The sequence below is a fragment of the Epinephelus lanceolatus genome, chromosome 17 (genome assembly GCF_041903045.1).
Source record: "Epinephelus lanceolatus isolate andai-2023 chromosome 17, ASM4190304v1, whole genome shotgun sequence".
NCBI lineage: Eukaryota > Metazoa > Chordata > Actinopteri > Perciformes > Serranidae > Epinephelus > Epinephelus lanceolatus.
In genome coordinates this window covers 5632306-5644536 of record NC_135750.1, presented here as the reverse complement: position 1 = coordinate 5644536, position 12231 = coordinate 5632306, and the positions used below count along the sequence as shown (strand labels likewise).

General features: G+C 42.3%; 1 protein-coding gene across 2 annotated transcripts in view; it reads left to right on the top strand.

Moving 5' to 3' along the window:
• Nucleotides 1-12231, top strand: part of gfra1a (gdnf family receptor alpha 1a) — a 178610-nt gene that overhangs the window by 116119 nt on the left and 50260 nt on the right. For both annotated transcript variants that reach the window (XM_033645586.2, XM_033645595.2), the window contains 2 exons: nt 6774-6952; nt 8072-8244. In XM_033645586.2, coding sequence (XP_033501477.1) covers nt 6774-6952; nt 8072-8244 — 352 coding nt within the window. The remainder of the gene's footprint in view (nt 1-6773; nt 6953-8071; nt 8245-12231) is intronic.

Here is a 12231-nt window from a genome sequence, read left to right as displayed (position 1 = left end):
AAGTTTTCTTAATGTAAGCCTTAAAAAGTCTTAAATGTCTTACGTTTTCTTAATATAAGGTCTTAAATGTCTTACATTTTCTAAGGCTTTAAGAAGTCTTAAATGTCGTAAGTTTTCTTAATATAAGGCCTTAAAAAGTCTTAAAATGTCTTAAAAAATGTTGAATTCAGATTTGGTGGGTCTTAAATATTTCCGGTCACATTACAGTGAAAATGTCTCCAGCCTAACAGACCCAATAACTGTTTACAGTCATTGAACAGACCAAAAAAATAATGCAATAATAAATAACATTTATGACAGCCATGAGATTTTGTTTTCCATTACAAGTTTGGTCTTAAATTTCATATAAGGTGGTATTAAATGGTCTTGAAAAGTCTTAAATTTATCTTGGTTATATCTGTAGACGCCCTGTGTAAAATCTGATGAAAAAAGGTCAGATTTTTATTTTATTTTTTATGACACAATTTCAACTTATTATTGTTTATTGACTTTCATAACTTTTCAGCAGAGGTTGTACCAATTTTAGGGATGTGACACATTTGAGAATTACATCACAATGAGCAGAAATATCAATGTAGGCACTTGTGGAACATTTCTGTTGCAGACTTTTAAGGGTTAATGAAGTTGCTTTTTCATTTTGACCAGAATATTCTCAAAAGAGAGACAAAGATCTGTGCTGAGTGAAGGAAATTAAAGAAACAGTCTGTTTTCTTAATACATTTTGGACACATTTTAAAAATGTCCCCCAGTTAAAGAGGGTAAACTTGAGTTCCTGGATCTAACAGGTTCAGGGTGAGTCTCCCAGGCTTCATAACCCAGGAGGGGTCTTGTGCCCGCCAACATAAAACATAGATGCTCTACTGATCAATCCTTTCAAACGAGGCAAATGATACTGAGAGAGACAAACATAAACACCCGAAAACACAAACCTCGCTCAGCTGCCCCGGGGACCACTGCAGGGTTAACAGATGAGAGTCAGTGAGTCGATCTGAAGCAGCTGAAAGAGAAAAAAAAATGTATGAAGTTCATGTGTGTGATCCCAGAGCGCACTGATCCAGAGAGAAGAGACAGACGGAGGGAAGGAGGAAATTGAAGGCGGATGTGAGGGCTGGAGAGATGCAGCGGGAGTGGAGGTGTCTGAGGGGGTTTTGAAGTGATGGAGGAACGAGAAAGATTTGGGGGGTTGAGTGGTGGGACGCAGAGAAACAGAAACACATCGTCTTCAAACCTCAACGCTACGATACCACTGTAGTTACTGATGCTACTTAAGGGAAAACGGCAGATTACAAAACAGTTGTGAGAAAATATGTCGAAGCAGTATGAATGAAGTGCCGTGTAAAATCTGTAAATGAATATGCAGGCTGCTCAACAAGTGGCTTCATTACACATGCAGGCTTCCGTCCACGAATCACAATGCAGAGCAGCGAGTCCGCAACAACTAAACTTTCAAGAACAAAAACCGTGACAGGGTTTTCTTTCCTGCCTCTGCACGCTATAATAACCTCTCATCAACTCGACAAAGATGATCAAATGCTCTCAAATAACCAATCAGGATTAAATGCACGAATATAAAAGAACAGAATATCACCAATATATGTTTCAATAACCACAGTTCTGTGACTTAACTTCATAGTTTAACGCTGGGTAGGTAAAGTTATTTTGGCGTCAATGGGCAAAAAATATATTATAAACTTTGAGCATATTGTGATTCAAGTGGACTGAAAGAAACTAGTCTGCTACACCTCCTCATGGCTCTCTTTTCAGGCTTTAGAAAACCTAGCCTGTGGGAGATTTTAGCCAATCACAGGTCAGTTCAGAGAGAGAGCATTCCTATTGGCTGTTCTACAAATGGAGATATTAATGCACGTTCCTTCAGATGATGAAAGCCTGAGTCATTGGCTGAGAATCCTGCAGCGAAAGTTGCTGTTTAAGCACTGTCAACAAAACCTGGTCTCACTCCAAAGTCGTCAACAAGATGGTGCTTGGGCAGTAACTACTGGCGTCAGACAAGAGAAAGTCATCCTTATATGTCAGCATGATATGTCGCCATTATTGTTTAATGGTGCCCAGGAGCATGAGGGGGAAACGCGGCAGGACGGCAACGGAAGTTGAGGCAGCTGAAGTCTGAGTAGTGCAGGCAGGAGGGTGGATGGGTCCAACAACCTCCGATGTTCGCCCGGGAGTTCACTTCCTGTTTGAACCCAAAGCCAAACCCTGTTCTTTTTTACTAAACCCAACAACATGCATTTGTTGAATGGAAAAAACACCAATTTGCGCTGTTGTGCTGATGTAGTGCCTTTATTTTGAAAGAGACTGTATGCAAACTGTACATTTCCTGTGAAAACAGAAGTGTATTTTGAAAACAGACAATGCATGTAACAGGCTGAAGTTGACATGGTGTCCCGGAACGTCAACAACCAACACACTGGGTGTGTACCTTGCACGTCATATGTCGACATGGAAAGTCCATGAGCAAACGTCAATAACTGCCACCCGCCCCACTTGGACTTCTGCCCCCTTAAAGGGATAGTTCGACATTTTGGCAAATGGAGCTGAAATGGAGGTGAAAGGTACAGCTCCCTCTCTCCCTCAAAACTAATCAAATACATTTCAGCGGGCAGCTCTGCCCCACCGATCTCAGAACAGCAGGCACTGACAATTAAAGGTGATGTACCTACTCACATGACTATAGGGATTACGGCAATAGGTGAATTTGCCAAAATGTTGAACTATCCCTTTAACTTTAGTTGTTGTCCCGCTACATTTCCTGCTCACGCCACTGTTAAACAATAACAGCGACTAGCCACATATCATGCCAACGTGAAAGGACTAAGCGCTGGTTTTCAACGACTTCAGAGTGAGATCAAGTTGGATGCTAGGGGGGAGCGCTGGTCAAAGTCGACCTGCTGCCCACTCTCCTCACAGCGAGGCAGTCCAGCTGTGGGGATCAAGGCTGATTTTAGAATTTTGCCGTCCATCCCCCATTTTGCGAATCAGCATTTTTTCGAATCAACCAAAACCCGGCTAAAGCGAGCGTATTTTAGTTTGTGCGAATCAGGAGATTTTAATTCGAAATTTTGGCGTTTCCATCGTAATTTTCCGATGCAATACTTCTAGATGTGCATCTAAACAGGCTGATGGAAACATGGCTAGTGAGGACAGCTGAGGGAGTAATGGGATATATTGGCAATAAGTGAGCCAGCAGTGTCTCTCCTCAAGATGGCGAATGTTTTTGAAAGCATTCATCTCCAGGATGTCCTCGTCTCTCGTAGAATAAACAGCATCCTCTCTTTTGCCAATTAATACATCACTGGACCATCAGCTCACACCCCCATCATGTCTCACTGTCCCTTTTAACCTCCCTTCCTCTTTTCCTCTCCTCCCTCCTCTTGATGTGTTGAATCTTATTAGCACCATTTGCCATCACAACACACTGTCAGCCGCTCGGTTCATCGACTTGCTTATGCTTATACAGCTCCTGCCACTGCCCCACAAAACAAACACACACACCCCGCCTCTGTACGTTTGTCACACCGGCCTTCCTCTCTTTTAATTGGTGCTCGTTAGAGGAAAAAAAAAATGCTGTTTTTGCTCCATTTTCACCCAAATAAGCAGGAGGGGGGAGACGTCTATGAAAATGTTAATTGATAGCGGATCAAGGAGAACACTGGCAATTAGTGAAGGCTGATAGATGAGCAAGGCACGGCACTGGAGACTTTGATGACTATAAGATCTCTACACACACACACACACACACACACTCTCTGTGTACACACATAAATACACGTCTGGTTAGCCAGCAGGGCCGTGTGGACGAGGGCCGCTGTTAGATTCAGGCCAAGCAGGAAGTGAGACTGTTAATGGGGTTGTGTGCTTGTAGTTTGCACAAACACACACACACATACACACACACACAGAATAGACGTAAAAACAAACATTCATATCAGCCGACACACAGGTACAGACTAAAAAATGTGCTGTGGGGATATCTAGTAGTTTGGAGAAAACATCATTATGCTGCTGTCTCTCCGGCTCCGTCTCTTTATTTCGTGGAGGCGCCGCGGCCCAGTCACAGAGCTGAGCTGCTTTGTTTTGAGATGATATGATCTGTGGGGGTATTCTGCGTCTGCTGCGTGTTACCTGACGGGATTTTTGAGGCTGATATAGACACTGATATTTGAGAGTGGAACTGATATGATTTTGATGAATCATTTTGTTGACACAAACATACAACAAACAAGTATCTTTGGCGAGGGTTTCCCCGAGGCTGGATCATCAGCTAAGCAAAGCAGGCAGCTGCCTCAGTGACCCAAACCTTAAAGCCTCAGGTTCATTGTCAGTAATTGGCCGCAAGTAATTAGTTTAATTGCAGCTGTGTCAGAGAATAAAGTGCCTCTAAAGTACAATACCGACTGAAGCAGGTTCTGTTAGTGGCTAGTTTTATGGTTTTATGACAGCCCAATTGCATTTCTGTACATTTCTGCAAAGATAGCTTCTCTTTTACCTTGTCGATGAAGATTCACAGTCATCCAGGTCATGGTAATCGTAAGTGCTGTATCGTAGCCAACTGGACTTGCTTGTGTTTCTTAGAGACGTTTCACCTCTCACCCAAGAAGCTTCTTTAGTTCTAAATGACTGGTGCGAAGTTGCAGGCTTTAAACCCCGTGTGAGGCTTCTCTGTAGCCTGTGATGGTTATTATGGAGAGTCACTTATGGAGCAACATTTCATCCACCACATATCCAACCACAAGCTTCATTACTTCTTTGTAGCTGCAGCTTTCAACGATTAAAATCCAGTTTTGGTTGTTTACAGCCAACCTCTTCAGCCGAGGAAGGCTCACCTTTGGTGGGGTGTATTTCCTGGAGCTTCACGTTGTTGTGCTGTCTATCGTAGTAGCTGTGGTGTTTCAGACTGGAGGTTTGAGGGCGTGTTTTTTGCAGTGGAAAGAGTTTCCGTCGGACTACCTGCAGCAACAGTGTTCTTGTCAACTTTCCTCTGGACAAAATCAAAGTAATGGGAATATTTCCATCTTCCAAACCAGCTTGCTGCTTTGTGACGTGTCTATGCATAGCAACGACTGCGAAAATTATTCCGCTGAAGTGATGTTGTAATCAAGTCAGTCATGATGTGATAACAAAAGTAACATCGCAGCGAGTTGTTTGGTTTTGGGATGACTGTAATATTATTAATCAAATTTTATTAGTAATTAGTTACACTACCCGTTACTGGAAAAGGTAACATTATACCCAACACCAATTGCGGATATGTTGAAACTTTTCTTTATGATTAAGCACAATTGGTTGTGGTTTGTTTTGGCTCTGAATACCTGTTTTTTATGGCAGAGTCCCTGCTGGATATGCAGCGATTTCTCAGCAAGAAAAACAACCTGTTTTTTGTTGTTGCTCTTGAACAGTTGTCTGCAGCTTTGCTGGTGTCGCCAATGTGTCACACCATCCAACATTCCCTCCACCTCTTGAAGACAAAGCTCATGTACTGTGTTGCTTTAGAAAAGTTGATTTGATAAATGCATCAGTGTACAAATGGTTTGCAGTAATGTACAATGCCAACATTTCCTTGTGGCGACTGGGCTTTTTATCAACGGCCATGTGTCAAACTTTATAATCTTAACCCGAGTTTAGTTTATGTTTTGCTCACGTGGGGCTATTTCTGAGAAAAGTTCCCTTAGCAGGTTGACCAGGCCGCAGTTGGACCAATGTGTCAGGCTGTTGTAAACAGATTTTAGTTTAATGTGGTGGAAAGTTGGGCCCAAGGAGCACAAGATTGGTTTGCCAAACAATTCTTCTCAAAGGTCAACTTTTTATGCCTCCACGGCGGCGATGGCCGGGGCCAGTGTTTTTGGGGTTGTCTTTCCATCCGTCCGTCCAGTTCCTCTGAATGCGATATCTTAAGAATGCCTTCAGGGAATTTCTTCAAATTTAGCACAGACGTCCACTGAGACTTAACAATGAACTGGTCAGAATTCCGAAGTCAAAGGTCACTGTGACCTCACAAAACATGTTTTTGGCCAATAATTCATCCTCTAATTGTGACAGAATTTCACTATTTCACTCAATAATAAGATAAAATGATGAAGTGATGACATTTTATATCCAAAAGTTCAAAAGTCAGCTTCACTGTGACATCATAATGTTCTGCAAAAACACTTTTCTGGCGATTACTCAACATCATAACTCAGGAACAGAAGGGGAGACATTTGGTCAGATACCGAACTGATGACTCTAATCTTGGGCGTCCACCTTAAAACTGAGCTGATTGTAAAGGACAGGGGAGAAGATGTGTGTGAAGCATTCATGTTCTCACAGACATGGATATAAACTGTAACAGAGGCATACAACAGCATGCAGTAATTCTAGTTTTCCCTGGATGTTCCATACTTAAAGGACTTACTTACTTAAGAACAAAGTAAGGGGACATTTTTTCGTGAAACTGCTGTTTTCGTGGTTAGTTTTTGGTGTGGATCCAAGAAACTGTGAATCTTCTCTAGCGATGCTGTATGAGTCTTTTAACATGGCAAGAAGCAGCATTTTTGTCAGTTGTGCTCTTGTATAATTCACCATGAAAAACTTTGTCGGGCGTAGCTGTCCTGTTGTCGTCACTTTCATTCACTGATGTTTGTTTTTGATAAATAAGCAGCCAATACATTCTTGGTGACATCTACTTAAATCTTACCCTTTGTTCTCTCTTTCTTCTTCCCTTCCCTTCTCTTCCCTCTATCTTGTCCCTGCTCTTCTTCCCCTCTCTTCATCTTCAGGTGAGCCTGCAGTGGCCAGAGAGAATAACTGTCTGAATGCTGCCAAGGCCTGCAACCTGAATGACACGTGCAAGAAGTACCGCTCTGCCTATATCAGCCCCTGCACCAGCCGCGTCTCCACTGCTGAAGTCTGCAACAAGAGGAAGTGCCACAAGGCCCTGCGGCAGTTCTTTGACAAGGCAAGGCACTTCTGACACGAGCTTATCAAAAAAAAAGACAGACAGAAAAAAAAAAAAAACACTAAAGCACACACATACTGGAGGTTTTCCAAACGACTGATATCTGATAAAAGCTGAATGTCCACCACAAAGGACCTGCTTCAAAAGGAAGAATGATTTTGAAGTGGATAAGTTAGACGGGTTGTCAAAATCACAATAAATAATCATGTGGGCCCTTTTGTTCAGGGTTTGCTTTTCCAGCGCCAAGCTTTGACATCGATTCAGTCATCAAACACAAAAGATGTTTTTGCTGTCTGTGCCATATTGTAAAAAATGATGTGAAACATTGTAATTACAACCCAGCTCCCATGATGTCCCTTTGGAATAACTTAACTGGGATTGCTTCAAGTCAGCGACAACATGAATAAATCGAAAACTACAAAGATTGCGTGACATTTTTAATCTTAGTGTGTATAATTTTGTTTTCTTTTTTTCCACTCATCAGAGAAGTTTGTGTGAACAGCCTTAAGCATCAAGTTTTCTTTGTGTTGGAGATAAAACTATGATGACATCCTTCTGTTGTAGCGCGACTGTGTTGTTACAGCATCATTTCACTCTAATACCAGAATTTATTGATGCTGTTATTCCACTGAAGCCATGTTAAATAGACAATGGAGACAATTTTGACATCTTTTGCATAGTTATTTATAAAATTCTCCCTATTGTTTCATTCCAAAAAAGTTTACATTTGCAGTAACCACTTGGCCATTTCCACTTGCAGCTGTAATCTATAATGCATGCCTTTACCTCAGTATTTGATGGTTTGTTTTACAAGATTAAACCAAGAGGTTGACAGAACTTTGAGCTTGAAAAATCCTCCAGCTCACATGAAGTGATGAGTTTTGAATTTCCAACAGAGGCAGGATGCTCGTCTATCAGGATCAGTTTGTTTGAAATAAACAAAGAAAATAGGTGGTAAGCATGAGCATGAGAGCAACTGTGGACAGTCAACAAAGAAAAGAACATCAACACACCTTGAGATCTCATCAACAGAACATCCAAGAGAAAGAAAGTAAAACAAAAAAACTGTCCAAAATAAGAATTAAAAGGAGTTAAAGTTGTGTTTCTTGTGCCACGCAGGTTCCTCCGAAGCACAGCTATGGCATGCTGTACTGCTCATGCCCGCTTAGCGACCAGACAGCATGTTCTGAACGCAGGCGTCAGACCATCGTCCCCGTCTGCTCGTACGAAGAAAAACAGAAACCCAACTGTCTTGAACTACAGGCCTCCTGCAAGACCAACTACATCTGCAGGTAGGAAACAACACCTTCAAAATGTATTCTTTATGTGCATTGTTCTGCATTTATTAGACAACAATTAAAGGGTCAGAGAGATGAGGAAAAGACCTACAACAAGGTCCCCAACCAGATGCAAATAGGGGACGCCAAGGTTTATGATTGACACCTTAACCCCCAGGTCTGTAGGACACAGCCGCTTTGTCAGTGGACCTACATGTCTATATATGAAGCTCTAGGTGAGCCTCCCTGGAACTGTACAGTTTCTGCTCATTATGTGCATACAGTCCCTTTCTAAAGTAAACTTACAACATAGGTAAAAGAGTTTGTTTTTAGGTTTATTTCCTTGGGTTTAGGCAACAAAAACAAAATGATTTGGCTTGATTATCACACGGTAAACAAACAGCAGGCTCACGGGTGAAAGTCCGGAGTTTGTTGGACACATCCACCTCCACTTCCACCCACTCTTTATACTACGGTAGATGCTGGCATTAAAACAGCCGCCACCTGGTGTGTATCATATCGCCAAGAAGAGTGGCTGTGTAGTTCGGTGTCTGATGCCAGCGTCCACTGACAAAGCGCTGGTATTTGAGTCGGGTTGTTTCCGGCTGCCGCTAAAAGTGATGCGTCTGGTGCATATCATATCGCCATAAAAGGTGCCTCTGTGTGTCGGTGTCTGACAGAGATATCACTAACAAAGCAGGGTTATTTGAAGAGTTGGGAGTGAGGACCATACCATAATGTTGAATATGTGCCATTGGGGATATACTAAAGGTAATGTTTAGACCATGGACTGTATATAAAGATGGACATTAAATTACAGCTCCCAAAAAGCTATCATCTAACTTGTACCAGGTCATAAACTCTGCCACCTTCATGTTTTACCTGGTCTCACTCTGAAGTCGTTGAAAACCGGTGCTTGGTTGGTGACTTCCAGCGTCAGACACAGATGAAGAAAGCTGTCCTTTCACGTTGGCTTGATATGCAGCTGTTCGTCAGTATTGTTTTATGGTGCCTGGCAGCGTCAGGGGGAAACATGGTGGGACAACAATGAAAGTTAAGGCGGCATAAGTCTTAGTAGGGAGAGAGGGTGGGCGGGAGTGGTGGTGGATGGGACCAACAACCACCAACTTTCACCCAGGAGGCCCGTGTTCGCTTCCCGTAAGATTGCAAAACCAACCTCTGTTCTTTTGTTTGGTGCTTTTGTTGTTGAAGGAAAAAAAAACACCAATATGCGATGTCGTACCAACGTAGTGCTTTTGTTTTGAAAGAGACGTCATATCTCGAAGTGGAAAGTCTATGGCCAAACATCGATATGTGACAAGGTCAGAGTGAGAATGTGTTGCCATGTTAGCAAATGAAACATGGGCCAAACTAAAAAGTCTACGTACACGTCAAATAACTTCCCAAAAAATGTTCCTGTCATTTTAAGAAGTTCTTATCACAGTGATGTTTGTTTAGGTGTTTAGTTTAATTAATCATTTCATGGTATAAAAATGGGATCTGACATCATGTTTGAAAGCTGTAATTGAATCACGACTGAGTCAGGCTGGACCTTAATACTGTGGCTCCGCTTTCCGATCACTACTGCACGGACTCTGGCTCCCAATGATGTCACCAGTGAAACATAGCAGCACCTGATCCGGGAAATTTTGGCTTCATTTTTGTAAAGCAAGAGGAAGTGGACACACATCATCCATCTTTATATACAGTCTGTGGTTCAGACCATCATTAGTTCTGCATCATAGCGCAGAGTTCAGACAAAAAATGCAGCTTTACTTGGGTTAGCTTTTGCCACAGTGTAGTCTGTCATCTGTCTTCATCATCTTAATAGAGTACCCTGTGGGAAGGAGTGTGGCATGCCCACATGGGGAGGGTCCCACAATGTGATTAACAACTACTCACAGGCAGGGACATGCCCCTCAGACACCTCCTTACACTGTATAGTCAGTATAGCCATCAGCACCAGCAGAATTACACTGTCTTCACTGCCTGCAAGTCTCAGATTCACGCTGACATACACACACACACACACACACACACACACACACACACACATAAAAGAGCAATTCAATGATGGACATCTGACATCACCCTTATTGGAGTGTGTGTGCATGTGTGTGTGTGTTCATAGAGTCTCTGGAGCCCACAGCCAGCAGTCTTGTGGCTCTCTGGGATTAAATGGAAGCATTAGGCTTCATAAATGAGCTCCATTTGGACGGTGGCCTCAGGTCTCCCTCCCTCCCTCTGTATCTACTTAACAGCAAGCAGCATGACAACTGTAAATTTATACCGCAAGTTTCTATCCATCCCTCCGTCTCTGTCTTTTTTTCTCTCCACGCTGCTGTCTATAAGTCAGACATACGCTCAGGGCTGAACAACAGGTCTCGCTGCAGCACAGCTTCCTCCCAGTTCATTTGTCAGTTAGCACAGATAGATTAAAGCCATGCATTTCCACAAGCTCCCTCACCAGATGTCAGGTGTTGGTATACTAGCTGCTGCTGACAACTCTCACTACGCACCGATCTGCTCCGCTCTGCTCTGCACCAGATTGGTGTGATTAGACGGATCACACTGTGAGTGCATATATGTGTGAGTGTGTGTTTGTTTTGGTACATGCTTATGACTATTCCCTGGTTGCATGTTTGCACAGAAAGACACTCCTTCACAAACTTTATTTTTGGATTGCAAACTGAAAATTTCACGTGTTTTTTTTGGTGAGGTTTTAAACACCAGTGGTTTTGGTGAGGGACTTTGAAAGCCCTGAGGGGCAAGGCAAATTTTTTTGCAGGCAGTGTTGGCCAAAACCAAGTGCGATATCTCCTCACGCTGTCTCCTGCAGAGGAGATATTATTGCCTATGTAGGAGATATTATCTTCCAACATTTTGCTTACTATCTCCACCCATTTTGCTCACCCTTTGCATTGCTGATATCTTATCTGCTACAGAGGAAAAAAATATAATCTATGTAGAAGATAATAGCTCCTAAAGATGAGCTAGTATCTTATCTGTAGGAGCTATTGTTTCCTTTTAGGAGATATCTCCTTATATTTTGCTCACCCACTTCATTCCTGACATCTTACATCATCTGACATCTACCTTATAGATAATAGTTCCTATATCTCCTACATACTGTATGAGATATTATCTTGAATGTAGGAGATATTATTTCCTTTGCACGAGATATTATCCTTAACAATTGCTTACTATTGCCTAGGGGTGGGAATCTCTCGGCACGTCACGATTCGATTTAATTCCGATTACGCTGGCAATGATTTCGATTATAAAACGATTCTCGATTCTAAAACGAGCCCATAAGAAAATTTACACTAGATATTGAAAAACATTATTGTACTAAAGCTGGGAATACATATCCAGTGCATACAAACTGTATTACTTACTGTGGTTGAGATGACTACACTCCATCAGTCTCCTCCGGTCCATCCTCCTCATCCACAAATCTCAACGGGACTCTCCCGTCCCTCATCGACCTCCTCGACATTTCTCCTCCAGTATTTACAAAACTATAACTGACTATAACTATCTATGAACTATAAAAACAGAACTATGGCAAAACTACGAACTATGGTGAAAACAGGGCAAAAAACACGACATAAAAAAAACTCAAAAGCTCTCAGCAAATACTATTACAACACTAAATATTATTTACAAAGAAAACGCCACCCAAACTCCACTAAAACTCACCAAAACTCCACTACAACACCGCTAAATCACTCCGACTTGCACTCTCCTCGTCAGCTGTCACTCTCCTCCTGCTGTGCTCACTTCCCTCCCCTCCTTCACAGGTAATGATGTCACTCCGCTTCTCAGCTCTCAGAATCCGTTGGAATTACGTCGATAGTGCGAATGGTCGAGGAGTTGCGGTAATATGAAGAATAAATATAAAAATAAAATTAAAATCAATTATGAGTTTTCCAAATCGATGCTCGCATCGCTCAAGACAGAATCTCGATGCATCTAAAAATCAAATTTCCCCACCCCTGC